The 24,564-nt window shown below is 32.3% G+C and overlaps 2 protein-coding genes across 4 annotated transcripts; one reads left to right on the forward strand and one right to left on the reverse strand.

Moving 5' to 3' along the window:
* Positions 1-486, forward strand: LOC139483438 (uncharacterized). The gene has a single exon (XM_071267460.1). The coding sequence runs from the start codon at positions 1-3 to the stop codon at positions 484-486; it is 486 nt and encodes a 161-aa protein (XP_071123561.1).
* A 3,635-nt stretch (positions 487-4,121) lies between these two features.
* LOC139482278 (U1 small nuclear ribonucleoprotein C-like) lies at positions 4,122-23,850 on the reverse strand. Of its 3 annotated transcripts, none has more exons than XR_011654820.1 (8): positions 23,682-23,850; positions 20,185-20,225; positions 15,063-15,105; positions 9,546-9,654; positions 8,862-8,960; positions 6,045-6,191; positions 4,963-5,528; positions 4,122-4,896 (listed from the first exon to the last, which is right to left on the reverse strand). XR_011654820.1 is itself a non-coding variant. In XM_071266074.1 (7 exons), the coding sequence occupies exons 2-7, from the start codon at positions 20,187-20,189 to the stop codon at positions 5,428-5,430; spliced, it is 504 nt and encodes a 167-aa protein (XP_071122175.1). In that variant the 5' UTR covers positions 20,190-20,225; positions 23,682-23,841; the 3' UTR covers positions 4,122-5,427. The 3 variants fall into 3 exon arrangements, 1 of the variants encoding a protein (XP_071122175.1); XR_011654821.1 differs by having other exon boundaries at positions 4,122-4,962; positions 5,065-5,528; positions 23,682-23,833; XM_071266074.1 differs by having other exon boundaries at positions 4,122-5,528; positions 23,682-23,841.
* Between the last annotated feature and the right edge of the window lie 714 nt (positions 23,851-24,564).

Raw genomic sequence — 24,564 nt, forward strand, 5'->3', positions numbered from 1 at the left:
ATGGAACAACAAGCTAGTGCAACGACAAAAGCATGTTTTCATCAGATACGAAATATTGGTCGCATTAGATCCCTGATTACAGATGAGGCATGTAAGACTCTAGTGTGCTCACTCGTTACATCACGACTAGATTATGGTAATGCGCTGTTATACGGAACAAATAGCTGTGTAATAACAAAACTACAGCGTGTGCAAAATACAGCAGCACGGCTAATAACGCGCAAGAGAAAATACGATTCAATAACACCTGTTCTCATTTCATTGCACTGGTTACCGGTTCATTTTCGTTGTCAGTACAAACTCCTGCTGTACATTTTTAAAGCAATTCATGGCAAGGCACCATCATACCTACAGGAATTAGTTGAACATTACAAACCTGGTAGAGCCTTGCGATCGGAGAAAAGCATGCTGTTACGACTACCAAACGATGTTAGGACAAAACGCTATGGTGAACGACGGTTCGATATTGCCGCACCAACTCTTTAGAACAGCTTACCTTCATCCTTACGAAATGAACAATCTCTTGACGTTTTTAAAAAGGATCTTAAGACATATTTTTTCCGAAGTGCTTTCATTGATTTTTTGTAAATTTTGAAATGAGGCCCCTCATGGGGGGGGGGGGGGGCGTCCTAGTAATCACATAATCACCATTTTTTTGCCAATATAATCACATAATCATTAAATATTTGCTTATCTTTAGTAATCAAATAATCATAAACTAAAAATACAGTCCTAGGTAATCAAATAATCATGAAATATTTGGCTTAATAATCAAATAATCATTAAAAAAACGGCCAAGTAATCACATAATCAAAAACCCCATGAGGGCCCTCTGAAATTTATGAACAATTTGTTTTACCAGTTGATTGTATTGTGAACTTTTACTTAATAATTTTTAATACTTGAGTCACTGTGGTTTAATGATAATCATTATTTTAAATTTATACAGAGAAAATTAAAAAATTTTCTTAATTCATTTTTATTTTTTGATTTTCAATTTCTAAGGAAGATTGGCTGTCAAAATGCTAACATTCCAATTTTCAATAACAGTTAACAGCAAATAGATTCTCACAATAACAGATAACAAAATAGATAATAGTCCTATAACAGCTAACAAAGAATAAGACAATAACAGCTAACATTAAATATATTTTCAGAATAACAGATAACAAAGAATTAAAATACCCCATAACAGCATAACAGTTAAACCCCTTGCCCCCCCTCTCTTCAGGGAATGAAAAATCCGCAAAGTAGTGTTTGTGATATTCATTTTCAAAATGAAGTTAAATTCATCTGAATTGTCGGTGAAAATTCATTCCTTTTTTTATTCCAGCTGTAATCTTTTCAAAAGGACTCAAAAGCATCTTCTAGAATCAGTTTCAAAACACTAGTACTACATTATCTTGGAGCAGAACATTTGCGATAGTCTGTCACCAGATATTTGAGGCCGACGTCTAAGAAAAGTATTGCTAAAGCAAAATTCTCAAAATTAGAAAACAAGAATGCAGATTAAGGATTTTTAGCATAACCCCACAGGCACTTGTCTCAGAAAAAAATTCCTAAATACCTTAATAGTGTTATATTAAGGTACATGTATATATGGAAAAAAAATCTGCGACAACTTGTGCCTGTGCCTAACCCCCCAAATCCATATCTAACCATCCCTTTGTCGTATGGAAACTTGTGGAAAATAGAAAAATGCTAATTCAATGGGCCCCTTTTTGGTCCCTAATTCCTAAACTGTTGGGACCATAAACCCCAGTATCAATTCCAACCTTCCTTTTGTGGTTGGTCATAAAACTTGTGTTTAAATTCATAGATTTCTAGATACTTATACTCAAGTTATTGTCTGGAAACCAAATGTCTTCGGACGATCTCATACCAATATTTGACTGCAATTTTTTTTTGGTCGTATAAAAATGCAGAGGAAGCAAGACAATTTGAAGTTATAATTGAATGTAGACCAGTAAAGAACTGAGATCAAAAAGAACAAGACATTGAAAAACGGATTTCAGCGTTCAGGCTGCAAAATTTTATGCACAAAAACATAAAATTTTCTGGTTATTTGTCATGGTGTGTTATTTGGCATATATTTGTGTTATTGTTATTTTGGATAAAAATAAATTTTCTTTCTCTAAATAAAACATATTTTTATCCAAAATAACAATAACACAAATATATGCCAAATAACACACCATGACATATTTAATCATGATAATTATAATATACATGATGAAAAGTTCGAAGAATTATGAATAATTTACCATAACATTTGAATGAATTAAATAACGCAGTACAATTGGAAAATCAAATATTATAAAAAAATATTTACAATATGTACTGCCCAGAATAGATCCGCGTATCCCTTTAATTAAGCTGTTTGGTATTTTCAAATCTATTCCGTAATGATCGATATATACGTTTAACTTAATTGATATATGTACATATTGATGATCCTTCATTAAATAAAATAGGCACGTGCACGTAAACACTGATATTACTATATAATAACACTATCCTTTTGGCTAGAAAGACATCAACTATCAATCTTTTGATTCTTAAACCTTCACCCTAGCCACACAAACACATACACACATAATCGATGCCTAATGCAAAAGTTCTGTTCTGTTCATATTAACGTAACAAAATTCAAGAAATTCGTATTTCTTTATATCCCGCTCTACTACCTGTTTAGGAATTTGAATAATTGTGGTCATTACTCGTAGATCTGAGAGTACTCAAAACTACTGGAAGCTATAGTTGCTAGATTCCGATTTTTAAACACATCCAGTGTAAAATATTTATGCAAGTTTAGAACAAAAAAAAACCAAATTGATTATTTACAATAAACACAACAGGGAGCTTAGTTCTGTAATAGGTGTTTTACAGGACGAAGGTCTGGAAATTTGAAAATGCCAAGCATTGGAAAATGAGGGATTATTATATAGGAGCAGAAACTTAGCCTTTCAGTAGACAACTACAAACTCCTCAAAGAGTGGCATTCTCTCTACACCTAGGCATAAGATTAAATGTCCCCATTCTGACCAGACGTGACTACGTATTTATACATCCTGCACAGCCAAACGGACGACCAACATTGACAAGCCGGGTGAAGACAAAGTGGAAAGCTAGTTGAAATGTAACAACAACTTATTAAAAATTCATGTGTCTTAGTTGAGGTTCATTCAAGTTTTTGTTGATAGAATTGAAATGATCTGAACCAAAGTTCTAGTTTATAGTTTCTATATAAGGTACACACATAAAAAACATTCAATTCTATCCAATATTCCATTCACTAAGGACGAGAGACTAGTGTACACATGACATTTGATAATTAGAGTTGTGACAACTTCACTGGAGTTCATCTACATATAACGTTGTTTTTATTTTTTTTTTTTTTTTTAAATATTTGTGAAAAAATTATGTGTAGGCACGTGCCTAAAGTGCCTAACGGCAGCTACGCCCCTGGAATTTACAGTATAAAATAACAGAAGAATGTGTCCTTGGAAACGGATGCCCCTTTTTGTAAATATGCAAGTCAATGTATTAATTCAAACCTATACTTTTCTTTGAAATGAATTATGTTTCAGTATATGGTCTTTAGAAATTGCTCTGGGGGTTTCAGTGTACAAAACACCAATTTTGTCAATTCTCCATTTATTAATGGGCATAACACAAGATCCGTGAAAGTTACATCACCAAATTCCAACTTGATCTTTATATGGTGACAGGTGGTAAAAGAATTGTGTATAAGTTTTAAAATAATTTGTTGTAGCAAATTTAGTTAGTGCTGAAACAGCAAATTCAGCATTTATTTCATTTTTAAAGGAACACAATTTGAGAAATGTGAAAGTGACGCTATCCCAAATTGAGTTAATCTGTGTTATAACTAGCATTTTGATTAAGTTAGGTTATAGCTAAGTAAAATCAGAGTAGGGTAACAGCATATTTAGCATTTTCCCATTTATTAGAAGACATAACTCACCAAGTTGACATTTGTTTTGTCTCATTGGCAAACATACCACATCTTCTTTTTTATAGTGATGCAAATTTGAAAATAATCAACCAATCTGAATCAGGAAAAATATAGATTTAGAAAGAATAAGTGAAAAACTAATAACTACTGATCAAATTATTTTATTGAATGAATGAAAAGATAAAAAAAATGCTATGAACATTTAAAGAAACACTTTTCTTTCTCTTTTGTACACAACTGTGAGTAAAATTTTCTCTCTTTTTTTATATGAAGAGTTTTATATCAAAGCATATAACATTATTGTTTTTGGGACAAATTATTTCTTCTAAAATGAGTTATTCTCTTTCACTGGTGAATTATTATCCGTTTAATATACTAGAGAAATAAACAGAAGTTGAACTGACAACAATAAGTATACAAATATGAGTTTGAACAGAGATGTATACATTTCCAAAATATAATTTGTGCATGCATTTGAACTGCTCTACTGAAAACTTTTGTTGAGTATGGATTAAATGTGATATGGTGTAAATGTAAGACCACATGTGGATTAAAGGTGATATGGTGTAAATGTAAGACCACATGTAATTCAACAACAATGACATGAGATTTGTGTTTATCTTTTGTGATACAATTCTGATCATTCATAATTTCATAAAACTGTGCATAAACCACATAATATTGAGAATTTCCCCCAGTATCAACTTTTTTATATTAATATCTCTGAAAAATCATATTAATTTAAAACACATGTTTGTAGATAAAAACTGGTAAAGTTGAAATTTTCAATGAAAGATGAAACAAATTTCTATTTACACAGTATACAAATGTTTACTTCACATATATAAGATACATTTTTTTTAAGAATTTGTAACTTATTCTGAATCATGACAACTTATATAAAAAATCATTACCTAAACCTATATTGAAGTGAGTTTGTTCTTAAGAGGCACCTATTTTGAAGTGAATTCATTCTTAATAGAAACCTATATTGAAGTGAGTTCGCTCTAAGAGGCACCTATATTGAAATGAGTTAATTCTTATTTTAGAGGCACCTATATTGAAATGAGTTCATTCTTAATAGAAACCTATATTGAAGTGAGTTCGCTCTTAAGAGGCACCTATATTGAAATGAGTTCACTTTTAAGAGGCACCTATATTGAAGTGAGTTTGTTCTTAATAGAAACCTATATTGAAGTGAGTTTGTTCTTAAGAGGCACCTATATTAAAGTGAGTTCTTTCTTAAGAAGCACACATAAAATAAAAGAACCATCTTGTTCCTCTTCATTTCTAAGGGGCATGTAATATAAAATTTACATAAAAGTTCTGCCCTGGGCTCTGCAAAATTAAAGCATTCTTTTTACACTTGTTGAATATGAATTCCTCCATTTATTCATATTTCTTAAAATCTGAGTTAACAAAATCCACTTCTATTGTTTTTTAGTCCTTAACTAATTTCTCATAGGTCTGGGTGGCATTGGCCCTGCTAATAATGGACCGGGTCTCATTCCCATTGGTGGACCACCCATCACTGGGCCCATAGGTCTCATTGCTGAAATAGAAGAAGATGTGAGGAATTAAATAAGAGATATGTTAAGACACAACAATAGTTGCCTGATGTTGAACACTATGAAATCATTAAATTAGGACATGACAAATATTTCAAAGGCCATGACAAAGTGTTCAACTTTCAACAGCCCTACATCCCTTGAAATAAACCCTGTTGTTTCATGTTACACTTTGTGCTAGAATTTTTCTTAAACTCAGCAGATTCAGACTAACACTAAGAATAAATTAGCTATCTACATTCTTATCTGAAGATATGAGTATTTTTACATGCTTCGGCTTTGACAGACGGACAAGTGTATGACTAAATTCCCTCTCTACTACAGCAGGGGCATTTAAAATACCAATTCTGGGATCGACTTACTTTCTCCACCATAGTGTAAGTTATTATTTGTTAAAGATGACATATATAAAAGCCTACTATGCATAAGCAATTTTCCTGTCTGCATTTAATTGTCTCTGGGTAAATCCTTGCTTAAAAGTGAATTGTTGAACAACTTACACTGCATCATTGGTGGCATAGGTCCACCATGTGGAGGTCCCATTAATGGCATAGGGCCACCAGGCATTGGGCCTCCCATTTGTGGCATTGGCCCTGGTCCTCCTGGACCTGCTGGTGTTGGTCCTGGTGGACCTCCAGGTTTATTTCCTGTAAAAGATTTTAAATATTTCAATTTCAGACATGACAACTAAAATCCAGTTGTTTAATTTAGAAACAAACATTGAATAAACATGCATTATATGATTAAGTAACAATCATAAAGATTTCCTAATGAGTTCTAGGTCAATTGTTTGTTTGTTTGTCATTTTTAACACTTACAATTGCCAAGTCTTACATGGGTAAAATTATGTTCATGGACAACATTTTACCTGAGATAATTACAAAAAGAATTATTAGACCAAAGCTGAGAAACTACAAAAGATCAATGAATAGTGAAACTAATCAACTTTTGTTCAATAATTAAGACTTGACCACATAGCCACAATGATTAAGACTTGACCACATAGCCTCAATGATTAAGACTTGACCACATAGCCACAATGATTAAGACTTGACCACATAGCCACAATGATTAAGACTTGACCACACAGCCACAATGATTAAGACTTGACCACATAGCCTCAATGATTAAGACTTGACCACATAGCCACAATGATTAAGACTTGACCACATAGCCACAATGATTAAGACTTGACCACATAGCCACAATGATTAAGACTTGACCACATAGCCACAATGATTAAGACTTGACCACATAGCCACAATGATTAAGACTTGACCACATAGCCACAATGATTAAGACTTGACCACATAGCCACAATTGAGAAAGTTGAAAAAAATTATACATCTGTTACAATTTCTTCGTTTAACAAGTACCGTACTTTATATTTCCTTAAATCTTTGTAAACATCAGATGTCTATTCTGTTTCAATTTAACGAAAAATTATATTTTTTAAATTGCATGTTCTGTCATATGATCTCATATGGATAGGGATACATGTATTGCATACATTTTTAGTCATTATATGCATGTCAGGCTGACAATGTAGTAGTGTCATTTTTATGTCTGTTTACATAATAGTATCTTTACAAAGTACTTTAAATTAATTGTATTCATTATAACAGTTTGAATATAGAATTTTGATATAAAAGGAATATTATTAATTAATTGCAAATTTAAGTCTTTACAAAAATAATATTTACATCTTATAAACAATTGTTGTAATGTAAAAGTACGATAAGAACAAATTACATCTTAAGTTATGTACCGATTCGTTTAATGTTAAATATGCAGTTTTAAATTTAATTTTGTAGCGTATGAATAGTTTACCAGTTAAAATTATATAGTACACTAGTATTTATAATCAAGGGTTACATTTTTGTGTTGTGTAACGTAAGACAATGAGAATTAAATACATACATAACATTTGAAAGAACTTACTGAATGTATATATTCCATTATAGTACACAGTAACCAAGAGCGTTGTATTTTACTATAACAATAACTTGAATAACCAATTTTATGTATTGTTGCCAATGTTGGTCGTTGGCTTTTGAACATAAAACCCTCAATATCATTATATACAATGTAGGACTAGATAATAGTCCAAGAAATTTTATATCATAATTAATAGCCCATTTACTCAATGTACTAGTTATGTAAGCTGACAATAATCTAATCAAGTAATTAATTAATATCTGTAAATAAACTGTGAACACAGAGATATGTCTCGTCTTTTTTGTTATTTTGAGAATGCAAATGTTGAAATTAAAATTGGAACACTTTAACATGTAAGTTTTGCAAATATTCAAAGTCAATGAACCATGACCGAAGGCATATGGCTAAACAATTTCCATGCAGATGTGCCAATGCTAATTCAACTGCATAAGTAGTTCCCTTTAAAAAAAAACTAAACATAAAATTGAGATTGGCCCCTTAACAAATATATACTAGTCCAGTGATAATGAACGCCATACTAATTTCCAAATTGTACACAAGAAACTAAAATTAATATAATACAAGACTAACAAAGGCCAGAGGCTCCTGACTTGGGACAGGCGCAAAAATGCGGCGGGGTTAAACATGTTTGTGAGATCTCAACCCTCCCCCTATACCTCTAACCAATGTAGAAAAGTAAACGCATAACAATACGCACATTAAAATTCAGTTCAAGAGAGGTCCGAGTCTGATGTCAGAAGATGTAACCAAAGAAAATAAACAAAATGACAATAATACATAAATAACAACAGACTACTAGCAGTTAACTGACATGCCAGCTCCAGACTTCAATTAAACTGACTGAAAGATTATGATTTCATCATATGAACATCAGGCACAATCCTTCCCGTTAGGGGTTTAGTATCATACCATCATAACATATATGAGAAGAACATAACCCGTGTCATGCCAACAACTGTTTTTAGAATAAATGTGTTTAGTTCCGATGCAAGGACCTTATCAGTGACTCAATATTAACGCCAAAATATGCAATCTTTAATGACTTGACAACAGTATAGTAATTATATCCCTTCTTAAGAATACATGTTAAGAAAGCAAAATTTAAAAGTTAATAAACAGTAACTGAGGGGGACCAGGCCAAATAATCTCCATGGATATGAGATGTGCCAATGCTAATACAACTGTATACCAAATAGCATTTGACCTTCCATTAGTGGTTCCAAATAAACATGATAAACCGACCTTATCACAAGCTAATACAAGAAAACTAAGCAAAAGTTTCAAAGTCAATAGGCCATGACTGTTATTTTGCCGAGCAGGTTGTCTTTGATTAATGATATTTTCCTTTTTTTTCTTACCTTGCATATTTGAAGGTGGAGGAATCATAACCCCTCCTGGACCAGGCGTGCCTGCTTGGAATGGATTAGAGGCTATCTTTCCTGCCTTGAATGCAGCCGCTAAATTAGAAAACAAGTTACATCAAGTTACATTTATTTATTTTTTAGGTGTAATACCACCAAAATTATAAATTGCAAATGAAAAAGGGTTGAAAAAATATAGGATTAAATTCCCTTGAATTTGACAGTTGTCGGAAATTAATCCTACATTTCATTGTAGTAAAATATTTCTGAGTCATAAACATATATGGTGTTTCAAAGCACCACTTCTTTACTAAAGCTTGTACACAGTTGAAAAAAAGAAGTGAACATTTGATTGGTTAACTTCCAGAGAATGTGAGCATATTTTTCATTTAAAAGATAAAGAAATGTCCAAATAATACTTTAATTCAGCTGTAAAAAAGTTTGTATGCATGATGAGCTTAGATTTTTTTTTTCAATGCAGGATTTCAGAGATTGACAGGTCAACATACAGCCTTCAACGATGAGTCAAATCCATACTGCATATCAAGCTATTAAACACCACAATTTAATGAAAAATAATAAACAATTCAACAAATATAAGAGCTTGATTTATATGGACAAAACAATGCATGAAAAACAAATATGATATACAACTTTTTAATATCTCTACTTCCAACTTACTTGTATCGTCCACTAATTTCTGTACTTGTTCTTCTAACCATTTTTGATAATATACTCGTACATTTTCTTTGTGTTTTCTTCCATTGCAGTGTGTCTTTCTTACTGAAGGCTAAAATTTAAAACAAATAATTGAGACAAACTTAAGTTAAGAGAACAGAAACGAAAAAATCAAGCAATTTTTACATTTGTAAAGGGGCATAAACCTCAAATGGTAATCAAAGAGCTTGTAAGCACTGAATGGTAAAGATTGCTTTAATTTATCAGTTGGTAGTCAAATTGAATATTGCATTGTACAAAGCATTGGTTTTAGTTGATTCAACTACTATTCTGGACAAAAAAAGATAACTCAAATTTTCATAGAAAACAGGTGCTCCGAAGGGCGCAGCTTTAAACAACCGCAGATGTCGAAGCCTGAACAATTGGGTCAAGTATGGACACAACATTCAACCTTCTTGTAAAAAGTTATAGAGATCCATACACTTAAAGACAAGTTATTGTCTATAAAGTAGAAAAATGCTTCTTTTTGGCCCCTTATTCCTACATATTTTTGAAAATTAACCCCAAACTGAATCCCAGCCGTCCCTGTGTTATATGGAATATGGAAATTGTGGTACAATGTCAGAGAGATCCATACACACACAAGTTATTCTCTTAAAACTAGAAATATGCTTGTTTTGGCCCTTAGTTCCTAGACTTTTCCCAATAACCCCTTAAAATAAATCCCAACCTTCTACTTATGGTATTAAACATTGTGGTATAATTTCAGAACAATTGAAATACTAATACATAACTTTTTGTCCTGAAACTAGATAAATGCTGTTTTTGGCCCCTTAGGACACCCAATTCCTAAACCTTTGGGACCATAACCCCCAAAATCAATCCCAGACTTCCTTTTGTGGTTATAAACATTGTGTTAAAATTTTAGTGATTTCTTTACTTATTTAAAAGTTATTATCTGGAAACAATCCGTTTTCGGATGACGCTGACGACGATGTGATACCAATATACGACCACAAAATTTTTAATTTTTCAGTTGGATAAAAAATTTATAGAGATCCATTCACTAAAACTAAAGTTATTGTCCGGAAACTAAAGGCGTCTTCGGACGACAATGAAGCAGACGACAACATGATAGCATTATACGACACATTTTTTGCGGTCGTATAAAAAGCATTGATTGTAGTTGATTCAACTACAATCATGGACAAAGGAAGATAACTCTAATTTTTTTTTTTAAATGCTCCGCAGGGTGCAGCTTGATACGACCGCAGATGTCGAACCTTGAACAGTTGGGGCAAGTATGGACACAACATTCAAGCTTGATACAGCTCTGAATTAGTTGACACAGCATCTAAGGTTTCTGACACAGAATGAATGTGGTCTAAGAACTTAAAATTTTTAAATTGGACATTTACCTTTTATGGTCCAATATCCAAAATCTAAATACATTGTTTGATTCAGCATATCAACAATGATCAAAGAACCCCAAGAATTCAATTTTTGATGAAATCAAATAAAGTTCAATTTTGGACCCTTTAGACCTAAATGTGGACCAATTTGAGAACCGGGCCTAAATATCAACCAGATGCTTCACAGGGCACAGCTTTATACGACCGCAGAGGTGGAACCCTGAACAGTTTGGGCAAGTATGGACACAACATTTAAGCTTGATACAGCTCTGAATTTGGATTGTGATATAATAGTTGACACAACATAGGTTTCTGACACAGAATGAATGTGGTCTAAGAACTTAAACTTAAAAACTCCAAAATTTTAAATTGGACATTTACCTATTATGGTCCAATATCCAAAATCTAAATACATGGTTAGATTCAGCATATCATAGAACCCCAAGCATTCAATTTTTGATGAAATCAAATAATGTTCAATTTTAGACCCTTTAGACCTCAATGTGGACCAATTTGATAGCCGGTCCAAAATATTAAAAATCTAAATACATGGTTAGATTCACCATATTGAAAAACCCCATATATCTAATTTTTGTTGAAATCAAACAAAGTTTAATTTTGTAACCCGATTTGGACCAATTTGAAAACTGGGCCCATAATCAAAAATCTAGGTGCATGTTTAGATTCAGCATATCAAAGAACCTCATTAATTCAATTTTTGTTAAAATCAAACTAAGTTTTATTTTGGACCCTTTGAACCTTAATGTAGACCAATTTGAAAACAGGACCAAAAATTAGGAATCTAAATAACAGTTAGATTTGGCATATCAAAGAACCCCAATAATTCATTTTTTGATGAAATCAAACAAAAAAAGTTTAATTTTGGACCCTTTTGGACCCTAATTCCTAAACTGTCAGGACCAAAATTCCCAAAATCAATCCCAACCTTCCTTTTGTGGTCATAAACCGTATATTAAAATTTTATAGATTTCTGTTGACTTATACAAAAGTAATTTTATGAAAACCAAGAAAAATGCTTATTTTGGCCCTTTTTGACCCTTAATTCCTAAACTGTTGGGACCAAAACTCCCAAAATCAATCCCAAACTTCCTTTTACGGTCATAAACCTTGTGTAAAAATTTCATAGATTTCTATTCTCTTATACTAAAGTTATAGTGTGAAAAACCAAATGTCTTCGGACGCCAACGACGCAGACGCCAACGTCATACCAATATACAACCAAAAATTTTTCAATTTTTGCGGTCGTATAAAAATCTAAATACATGATTAGATTCAGCATATCGAAAAACCCACATATTCAATTTTTGTTGAAATCAAACAAAGTTTAATTTAATTTGAACCCCGATTTGGACCAACTTGAGAACTGGGCCCATAACCAAAAATCTAAGTACATGTTCAGATTCAGCATATCAAAGAACCCCAAGAATTCAAACAGGACCAAAAATTAGGAATGCAAATAGATTTTCATTTCATCATTATTGAAGCAGGGCTTCCAAAAATATTTGAGCAAGCCAGACATTTTTTGTCATATCTCCATTAAAATCCATTAAAATAAAAAAGAAAATGTGATATATCTATATATATATCTAATATATATATGAGTGCCAATGGGACAACTCTCTATCAAAGTCACAATGTATAATAAATTGCTTTGCCAAGTGCAGCTGGATACGACCGCAGAGGTCCAACCCTGTACAGTTGGGGCAAAAAAGGACAAAATATTCACACTTGACACAGGTCTGAATTTGGATTGTAATTAAATATTTGACACTTGGTCCGAGTACACAGTTATTTCGTAGTGCATTTCTTTTAGACAATAAATGTAAATAAAAAAAATCCCACCTGCGCTTTCTCAATAACATTTTTACAGTATGTTGTACTACTTTTGGGACAAATTATATCAAATTTATAGAAAACTTCATCAGCTCTAACTCAAAATATGGACAATTTTGTGTTAAGGGGGTCTTGAAATCTTTTGACAGCTTCCGAAGTGCTAATTTTTGACCTTTTTCAGCTGGACCTAATCACTACTTTACCTAAATATTTATGACCCAAATTTTTTTACAGTGTCATTTCACCCCCCAACTTGCTATATGAGGCATAAAACATGGAGAATTAAATTTGGAAGGGGTATAACAAAAATTGGCAAGTAACACACTGTCCACATTAAGGACTATATTTGTGGACAACGAAAATCAAAGGACGATAACTGTGTACTCGGACCTAATAGGATAGAAAAAGTTGACCAATCTTTATAAAACTTGGTATGACATAAGCTTTATATATTATAAGACTGCTTACAAAGTTTCATAACAATAGGATATATATTATAGACACTATGATTAATTCTATATTCAACTTTACGTGTTAAATTTGGACGTTAAAATTGAGAAATTTCAACTATCAACATTTGGGGCTTTTAAAATTAAAATATTGCAAAAAAATACTTTTAAAATGCCTTAATATATAATACATCATGTATTTAAAGCAATAGAGTACTCATTTGATATATCAGACTTAGCATAATTTTTCAAAAGTCAAATTTATATGAGCCTGTGCCTAAAAATGGAGGTTTTCCAATGAAGGGGAGCCTTACATGAAGATGTAATATTTTCCAGTAATTTTAAATTTGTGAAGCTTTTTGATTATAAGTAATCCTTACATATGTACTTATTGTACTTTAAATGGAAAGAAAACTTACAAATAACATATCATATTAGTTTAAAAGGGTCTTAGGCCAAGTATGACTAAAAATAATTTAGGGTCAATTTAGGCCGTAGCACATATTTACATTTAAAAATGCATATTGAAGCTATAAGAAATAAAAAAAATTGTCTTTTCTATCATTTCTATACTCAGGTGACATGATACAATAAATCTGAGCACAAAAAGCCTCTTACATTCAACTTTTTGAGCAGACAGTATGGTCTGATACAAAGATTTTTCACTTTTTAGTGAAAAACTTGCATGCAATTTTAGTCTCAACAGGCTTATAGTTGAACCACATGGTATCCTACAGGGGTAAAGAAAGATATTATGTGAAATGAAACAGGTACAAAAGACATTGTTAAATGCTTTTTATACAAATTTAGTGAGGTCTTTATTATGGACTTCAACTTTTATGTGCCATGCTCCTCACATTTAACTTGATCCAAACAGGGTGTCAAATGAGGGTCATTTATACAAGACACTTTACTCATATTGTCTGAGATAATCTTCTTTTCTGTAGATTCAGAGTTCAGAAATGAGTAAAACAACTGGATTAAAGCATAGAAACACAAAAATTGACACATGAAAACATGTCAGATAGAAAGTCAAAATGCCACTTATGCATCAAAATTGAAAAAGCTATGAAATGCTTATTTTGACCATATAATGCCAAAATTGGTCATTTTTGCAGAAATTCTGTCAAATAAAAGTTTAAATCCCTTAGTTTTATGCTATTTGACAAATTGACACCATCAAATCATTCAGGGAAGTTGCCAAAGTACAGATTCTATATTTCCTGATTTCACCTCTTAGGTCCGAGTACACAGTTATTTCGTAGTGCATTTCTTTTAGACAATAAATGTAAATAAAAAAAATCCCACCTGCGCTTTCTCAATAACATTTTTACAGTATGTTGTACTACTTTTGGGACAAATTATATCAAATTTATAGAAAACTTCATCAGCTCTAACTCAAAATATGGACAATTTTGTGTTAAGGGGGTCTTGAAATCTTTTGACAGCTTCCGAAGTGCTAATTTTTGACCTTTTTCAGCTGGACCTAATCACTACTTTACCTAAATATTTATGACCCAAATTTTTTTACAGTGTCATTTCACCCCCCAACTTGCTATATGAGGCATAAAACATGGAGAATTAAATTTGGAAGGGGTATAACAAAAATTGGCAAGTAACACACTGTCCACATTAAGGACTATATTTGTGGACAACGAAAATCAAAGGACGATAACTGTGTACTCGGACCACTTAATAGGTTTCTGATTCTCTTATTTTGTACTTTTTTTTAAAAATTGTTTGCAAATCTAAGTGAGAAAAAAAATATTTCTAGACTATAGTAATACTGAACACTACATACTTACTGAGTCATGTGTTAAATAAGTGTCACAATAATCACAATAATACCTGAAAGAAAATAAAAAATAAATGTAATAAATATCCACATGCTTTTTAGCACAAAGAACAAATTAGATCTACAGTGATGTACCATAATGTCCAAAGCACAAAAAACAAATTAGATCTACAGTGATGTACCATAATGTCCAAAGCACAAAGAACAAATTAGATCTACAGTGATGTACCATAATGTCCAAAGCACAAAAAACAAATTAGATCTACAGTGATGTACCATAATGTCCAAAGCACAAAAAACAAATTCGATCTACAGTGATGTACCATAATGTCCAAAGCACAAAGAACACATTACTGAGGATTCATTATCATTCGTTGGATTTATGTTTACATTGATTTCATGGGTACAGGCGCTAGGTGAACCACAAATTTAAATTTTCAACGAATTACAAAAAAGAAGGTCCAGTATTACAGCTATATTTGGTTTTATTTTCGAAGTACATCTAATGAAAGATTTTTGACCTTTTTTAAACACTTGAGTGTCTTCTTCAGTTGATTCAATCAGTTTATGTAAAAGATAAGAACTAATTTGGTCATTTAATAAAGACGCTCAAATTCAATCTTGTATATGAAAAATCTATTAAATATGCCACAAAACATCAATTTTCGGATGGTTTTTGACAAAAATGGAAGTAGCCACATTCTTGTTTAGTCTTAAGCTTTATATATGTAATGTTATAACATCAAATACAACATATATTAAGACTAAACACAAATGCGGCCACTTCCATTTTAAACAAAAATCGTTGTAAAATTAGCATAAATGCTGAAATTGTGAGGATTTCAGTAATATTGCACGAATTAATGATGCTATTACCTAATGCATGTGCATTGTACTGTAAAAAACAGCCCATATTCATGGAACAGAAATATTCTACTTTCAAATAAGTAGCTAAAAGTTTACATCATGTAATAACATGTTGACAAATTTGTAACAATGCTATATTTAGGGTCCAAAAAGGGGTCTTACTGGACCTACTCCCTTTCCATAAGGTTGTATATATGCAGAATTGGCAAGACTATGAAATTAAATATGTACACCAAAATACAAGTTTTCATCAATTGGTAACCATTAAAATAAATGAATCCACAGCTGATCTACAGTGTTTATATCATACAATGTCCTTAGCACAAAGGACACATTAGATTTACAGTGTTGTATCATAATGTCCTTAGCATGCTTAGCACAAACCCTTATATCTATAAATTTGATGAACTGTTTAATTCATGTAATATTGTAATATTAGAAAAACTGTAAATTTATCAAAGTTATAAATGTGAAAGTCAGTCCTCCTAGTAAATTTCATTGTATTGTTCACAGATGCTTGTAAAAATTGTACCTTATAGTTATATTTATGTATGTTCTCTATAACTATGTAATTGTAGTTTTATGAGAAATAAAGTATTTGTATTCGTAGCACAAAGAACAAATTAGATCTCCAGTGGTGTATCATAATGTCCTTAGCACAAAGAACAAATTAGATCTCCAGTGGTGTATCATAATGTCCTTAGCACAAAGAACAAATTAGATCTCCAGTGGTGTATCATAATGTCCTTAGCACAAAGAACAAATTAGATCTCCAGTGGTGTATCATAATGTCCTTAGCACAAAGAACACATTAAATCTCCAGTGGTGTATCATAATGTCCTTAGCACAAAGAACAAATTAGATCTCCAGTGGTGTATCATAATGTCCTTAGCACAAAAAACACATAAGATTTACAGTGTTGTATCATAATGTCCTTAGCACAAAAAACACATAAGATTTACAGTGTTGTATCATAATGTCCTTAGCACAAAGAACACATTAGATCTCCAGTGTTGTATCATAATGTCCTTAGCACAAAAAACACATAAGATTTACAGTGTTGTATCATAATGCCCTTAGCACAAAGAACAAATTAGATCTCCAGTGGTGTATCATAATGTCCTTAGCACAAAAAACACATAAGATTTACAGTGTTGTATCATATAAATGCCCTAAGCACAAAGAACTAGAGGCTCTAAAGAGCCTGTGTCGCTCACCTTTGTCTACATGTATGTGAATATTAAAGGAAGCAGATGGATTCATAACAAAATTATGTTTTGGTGATGGTGATGTGTTTGTACATCTTACTTTACTAAACATTCTTGCTGCTTAAAATTATCTCTATCTATAATGAACTTGGCCCATTAGTTTCAGTGGAAAATGTTAGTAAAAATTTACAAATTTTATGAAAATTGTTAAAAATTTACTATAAAGAATAATTACTCCTAAGGGGGTCAATTTACCATTTCAGTCATGTTGACTACATGTATTTGTAAATCTTACTTTTCTGAACATTATTGTTGTTTACAGTTTATCTCTATCAATAATAATATTCAAGGTAATGACCAAAAACAGCAAAATTTCCTTAAAATTACTGATTCAGGGGCAGTAACCCAATAACGGGTTGTGTGATTCATCTGAAAATTTCAGGGTAGAAAGATCCTGACCTGATAAACAATTTTACCCTATGTCAGATTTGTTCTAAATGCTTTGGGTTTTGAGTTATAAGCCAAAAACTGCATTTTACCCCATGTTCTATTTTTAGCCATGGCGGCCATCTTGGTTGGATGGCCGGGTCACTGGACACATTTTTCAAACTACTAACCCAAAAGATGATTGTGGCCAAGTTTGAATTAATTTGGCCAAGTAGTTTCAGAGGAGAAGATTTTTGTAAAAGTTGTCCTTAGCACAAAGAACACATTAGATCTCCAGTGTTGTATCATAATGTCCTTAGCACAAAGAACACATTAGATCTCCAGTGTTGTATCATAATGTCCTTAGCACAAAGAACACATTAAATCTCAAGTGTTGTATCATAATGTCCTTAGCACAAAGAACGAATTAGATCTCCAGTGTTGTACCATAATGTCCTTAGCACAAAGAACACACTAGATTTACAGTGTTGTATCATAATGTCCTTATACATGTATATATAATTAGCTCAAAGAACAAATTAGATATCCAGTGTTGTATCATAATGTCCTTAGCACAAAGAACAAATTAGATTTACAGTGTTGTATCATCATGTCCTTAGCTCAAAGAACAAATTAGATATACAGTATATTTACAGTGATCGTGATGCATTATAATGTTTCTAGCAAAAATAACAAATTAGATCTACAGTGATGTTATTAGGGGCAAATAATCCAACCCATTTCAAATTAAATGAGTTCTAATGTCCCCTGCGTTGCACTTATTTCATATTTCCAAGGGTTATAACTCTTTCAAATAAATTGCTTCATAGAGTGCAGGTGGTTACGACCGCAGAGGTCCAACCCTTAACAGTTGGGGCAAAAATGGACAAAATATTCGCGCTTGATACAGGTCTGAATTTGGATTGTTATTAAATATTTGACACATAATAGGTTCTGACACAGAATAACTGTAGTCAAAGAACTTAGAATTGGTTATATGATTTGAATTCAATTTCTTGCTTTTGTGATATAAATAATAAAATATATTATCACTGAACTAACTAGTATTCATATTTGTCTAGGGGCCAGCTGAAGGACTCCTAAGGGTGTGGGAGTTTCTCGATGCATTGAAGACCCATTGGTGGCCTTAGGCTGTTGTCTGCTCTATGGTCAATTGTTGTCTCTACGACACATTCCCCATTTCCATTCTCAATTTTATAATATATATATGAATAAATTTTCTTTTTAACTTCTGAAATGAGAAAAAATTGCCCCACCCACAATTTCTATTTTACTCCCCCTTTCCAATTTTTTTTCACCTCCCCACCCTTTTTCCAAAAATAAATTCTTTTCCTCAAGATATGGTCATAAATTCAATTCAAATTTCCATTGGACAATGTTGGAGATGCAACCATATATATACCCATTTAAATACATCATAAAAGTCTTATAATAGAAAATTGATATTTCTTAATCAGCATAAATTGATATTCCTTAATCAGCATACATTTAATAGTAACTTCTTAAAGTAAAATGACAGCTAATCACCTAAAGAAAATACAATATTTCTTTATACATAATTTTAAAGCAGTGTAAGGGAGGTAATCCAACATATTATGCTTGGATTACATTAAGATTACCTCCCTTACATTGCTTTAAAATTGTCTTAATTGTTCATTAACCAAGAAACCTTTGTTTTCCCCCTTTTTTGTCCCTAATTCCTAAACGGTTTGAGCCATAACCCCCCCCCCCCCCCCCCCCCCCCCATGCCAATCCTAACCATCACTTTGTGGTTTGGGAACTTGTGGTATAATTTCAGAGAGATTCATACACTGAAACACAAGTTATTGTCTGGAAACTACAAATATGCCTTTTTTGACCTCTGTTTGGCCCATAATTCCTAAACTGTTAGGACCATAACTCCAAAAATCAATCCCAACCTTCCCTTATTGGTTATAAACCCTGTATTAAAATTTTATTGATTTCTGTTTACTTATTCTAAAGTTATTATCCGGAAACCGTCTGTTTATGGATGACACTGACATTGACAAAGACAACAATGACGACAACGTGATACCAATATAGGACCAATTTTTTTTTAATTTTTGTGGTCGTATAAAAATCAATCCCAACCTTCCTTTTGAGCATAAATTTCATAGATTTCTATATATTCACTTATACTAAAGTTATTGTCTGGAAACCAAGTGTTTTCGGATGATGACCAAGACTATGATGCGATACCAATATACAGCTGCAAAATTTTTTGCAGTCATATATAAAGTTGATCGTCCATCATTGTAGAACTACCCGGTAGTCTCAGATATTAAGAACCAATGGACAGACAAGGGTAACCCTTAATGCCCCCTACGCTTTGGTGGTGGCACAAAAAAATTGTCCTCCCCATTAATGACTTTGTGACAAACACTTGCCTGATGAAATATGCATTGTGAAGACATGTGTCTGATGACATTTTGATGCGTGTGTCTGAGGCATAATGGACTAAAACTTTCAAGGTACAATGTGGTGATAAGGTGAGTCATTAAATAATTTTTTGTCTTAAAATCAATCAAGACAAAACGATTTTAAACCATCATGACCATGTTGACAATATGAACAGTTAACGTCACTTACTTCATGTTGGCCTGGAAAAGTTTCTATTGCGTATAAGATTCCTGAAAAAAGAAAACATCATAATTAATATATACATTTGTATTCATAACAAGCATTCCAAGAGTATTGCAAGCCAATACATAGTTCCCTACCAGGTTAAAATTAATTGAACTGGAACAAAATGCTAACTTGACCTATAATAAGTCATTGTAAAACTGTATAACAAATATCAAATCAATGTCTTCAAGCATGACGAAAAAAAAGTGTGGAAACTGACTATTCAAGTGTATTTTCTAAGTCGAAGCCCCATTACTCTGCACAAAATCATCAGATCGGAACAAAATTCGAACTTGGTCTCAAACTTGTCATTATAAAACAAATTATATACCAATTATCAATACTTTCAAGCATGATGAGAAAAATTATGGAAAACTGATACTTAGAGAGAATTTTCTAAGTCCAAGCGAGGACCATAACTCTTCACGACATCAGGCCGGAACAAAATTGCAACTTGATCTGTAACTTGTAACAGTCTTCAAGCTGAGTGGCAGCCCTGGCAGCCCAGGCTTGTAAAATTGCTCTCGGGCCTGTAAAACTCATATCTACAGGCCAACAGAATCTAACTCAAAATTTTCAAAAATTGAGCTCCGGGCTTGTAGATTTAAGTTCATTGTGAAGACTGTTGTAATGATAAAACAATATATATATACCAAATATCAAAGCAATATCTTCAAGCATCAGAACATTTATGTTACAGTGCTCTCCCCAGGATTTTGTGATAGCGCTGTGGTAAGCAAGAGATATTTGTTTGACTCACCATTAAAACATGATGTTACATTTATTTTCAACTACCATGTTGGTTATATTATATGAAAAAGACAAACACCTACAGATACAATATATACTACATCATCAGTACTACACATACAGATACAATGTAACTACATCATCAGTACATGTGCAGATACAATCATTACAATAGGACATCATCCGAACATGTACAGATACTATACTAAATCATCAGTACATGTACAGATACAATTCTACATCATCAGAACATGAACAGATACAATACTGCATCATCAGTACATGTACATTTTACAATACTGCATCATCAGTACAGTGGCGGATCCAGGGGGGTAAACATTTACAAGCATGATTTTAAGGATTAGTATGATATTAAAGGACTGTTTTTGCTTTCACACATTAAACAATATACAGCTGCTTTACTTTAACTAAATCTAACATAAACAGCAGCAGTTGCCTTTTCTAGATTTAGACATTGCAATTTTTAAGGGAAACTACAAACTACAATTTACGTCATTCGGTATGCCTGTGTATGTTCTGATGTCATAGATTTTAACGAACGTAATCAATGCATCACTGGAAAATTATTGTGTCAGGGATTTCGATACCACAAATTACTTAAAACTTTTACTAAATTCTTTCATAGATACAAATATTTGATTAGTAAATTTGGGTGTACCTGTAGAAAACTTATTAAAATGGTATTTCACATCCTAAATTTTACGGTAATATTATACTTAAAGCGTGGAAATCACTATGTGATCCATTTAAACTCATTGAACCTTTAAACAAACTTATAAGGGTTATCGTACCAAAATTGTAATTAGATCTCTGAAAATAGTTTACATTGGCACTAATATCAATTTTGTCATTAGCAAATTAAAACATAACTAAATTGTATTTTCTTTTGAGGCAGGATGTATAGAGACACACACACGTTAATTCTTATCTCTGAAGAAGTCACTCCTCACTATCCTTCTACCTGTTGATACATTTATCTCTGGCATTGCACAAGTTATGTCTTCTCTGACTGTTCATGACGTTAAAATACTATACATGTAAATCCCTTGGATGTGTTTTAGTTGATTTAAGTCTCTGATGCGCGATTTTTTATTATTGATTGTTTTGGCTTTTAACTAGCGGTCAGTAACTGCGAGTACTCTCAAACCTTACTTTATTGTTAATTTGATCTGTTGATACTATTTGTAATGCTTTTTTGTTATTTCATATTAACATGATTAACCCTTTCAACGCTATACACGGCATATGCCGCGATGACATACGCCGTCCGCCACTGCTGTTCGCGGCGATGACAACGGATTTTTCATAAGGACTCTTAAACCATTCGGTTTTCAATCGGGTCCTCTCTAATTTTTCCTTGTATGAATCTTGGATATGCAAGGTCTCATTTGCGCTTGAAATCCCAGCAATTTTTATTGTAAAATCATGAAGTAGAAGGAAAATAAAAACAAATATTTTGACAAATGCAAATGGCGGAAATCGGAAACGAAGCTGTAAATATGGAAATATTTCAGCATTTCTATGGCGAAACTGATGACAAGGATTAGTTAAAAGGTTTCTTGTTATCTCAATGTGTTTATTACATTCAATTTGTGTGGGAAATATGATTTGATCGATCATTACGAGACGTAGAAAAAGCGGGGAAAACGGAGGTTGACTGAAAATTTTGAGGACGGAGCCACTGATTTGTGCCATGATTACATAATATGTTGTGTATGGTGCAATACCCTACGGAATCGAGCAATTGATGTCTTCTTTATTATATGACAGATAAAAAAACAAAATAGATGAAGACGAAAAGTAGTTTTTATTCAAAATTCAACACAAATGTAACAAATTACACCTTTTACCTGTTAATTACCTGAAAATGCAGGTAACCTGATAAAATTTTACTGAAATAACTGCCTAACATTACAGTTCATACTCTCCTGAGCACTTTTCATGCAATAACTTTTCTGTATCTCTTATAATAAAAAAGATACAGCAGTCTGAAAAGGAATATACTGTTCTAATGAATGAACACAAAAAAAATGCAGCAGCAGCAGCCATTTTTCTATTTTTTTGTGTAGCGTTGAAAGGGTTAATATGGATCTAGTCTAAATGTATATACCAGCTTTGATTATTTGGAATATCAATTAATTTTCTTTTCTTCGTACTATGAACTTGAAGTTATTCTCCATAAATCTGTACAGGTAGTTTTATCTAGCTCTAATTGTATAGTTTATATTTAATTGTCGATATTCACCCCATACATGTACTTACGTTATGTTGGTTTTTTTATTTTTTGTTGCTAAATTAGTGTAAATTATAAATTTTATAGTCAATGCCTGGTGCATAATTTTCAATAATTGAAGGATCGCTAGATACCTAAAGAAGAAGAAGATCCTTTGTTTATTCGTGCAGGTATACTAAAGTAATGACTGGTTGTTGATTTCACAATTATCCTCTATAATCTTTTTGAGTTCATTTAATCTCCCTTTGATATTCAATATAGTCTAGTCAACAATACAACTACAATACTGGTATATCAGTAATGTACCAGTATTTGCTGTTTTTTTATTATAAAAAGTTACAAATTATACTGGTACAAAAATTTTATAGGCTACTGGTCAGTATTGTGGACAACTACAGGAGATCCTAGCAGAGTTTCTTATATATCTAATTTTGATATTTTAATTTGTGAAACTTACCTTGGATTTATATTACTCTGTTTGTGGTGTATATAAATATGGGGAGCAAATTTAAGCTTTCAAAGCACGCTAATATTGTCGTATCTTGTGCTGGTTCTAACCCTTGCAAAATACGAGTATGTGAGACAAACATTATAAGGACAGGTACCCAGTCTACGTCGTACAGGACAATATCGGTACTTTTCGACTCCATATAAACTCGGCCCATAACAAACTCGGCCTACAACATTATCAAACAATAATAAACTCGGACTATAACAAATTCGGCCTATTTCAAGAAATATATAAAGGACATTACTTACATTATTAACTGTTTAACAGATTACAAGAAAGAAAAATAAATCTTGGTGTTTACAAAACGACGGACTTTTTATAAGGCTTGACCACTTATTTTTGTTTTCTTTTCCGTACCAATCTTTTATTTTGTTTTTCATTTTCATTTCATAGTGTAGCATATGCTCAACTTATTTGACTTTTGATAGAAAATTCATTTTTCAATCATGCACCGAAAACTTGCCACTAAAGGGATGTTTTGTTTTTTTTGGAATCATAAAACTACATGTATGACTGAGGCATATAATTAGTCGTTTCTTTTTCATTTTAGGCCGCATGTAAGGAGCGCCTGAAATATTTCAAAACCCTCAATAATTCGAATTTATGATATCTATAAACCATAGAGCCAGGACCTCCATGATTCATCTTTTCAGATGATATCTTGAAATGTTTCCTTGATATTTATGTAGCTCCATAATTATGATATTCAAGGACCTCCATAATTCTATTAAATGATATCCTAATAAATATATTCTCCCAAGTAAGGAAATTCAAAAGGACCATCAGGAACTGACCACTTTTTCGGAAATCGAAGACGGACATAAGCCTT

Source organism: Mytilus edulis, chromosome 7, assembly GCF_963676685.1.
Source record: "Mytilus edulis chromosome 7, xbMytEdul2.2, whole genome shotgun sequence".
Classification (NCBI taxonomy): domain Eukaryota; kingdom Metazoa; phylum Mollusca; class Bivalvia; order Mytilida; family Mytilidae; genus Mytilus; species Mytilus edulis.

Bases quoted from the DNA above. Each gene is read 5' to 3' on its own strand.
- LOC139483438 (XM_071267460.1), top strand. From the start codon at position 1: ATGGAACAACAAGCTAGTGCAACGACAAAAGCATGTTTTCATCAGATA.
- LOC139482278 (XM_071266074.1), bottom strand. The intron at 8,961-9,545 runs GTAAGTTGGAAG...TTTCTAATTTAG, and splicing joins GAAATTAGTGGACGATACAA to CGGCTGCATTCAAGGCAGGA. The intron at 5,529-6,044 runs GTAAGTTGTTCA...CTTCTATTTCAG, and splicing joins TATGCCACCAATGATGCAGT to CAATGAGACCTATGGGCCCA.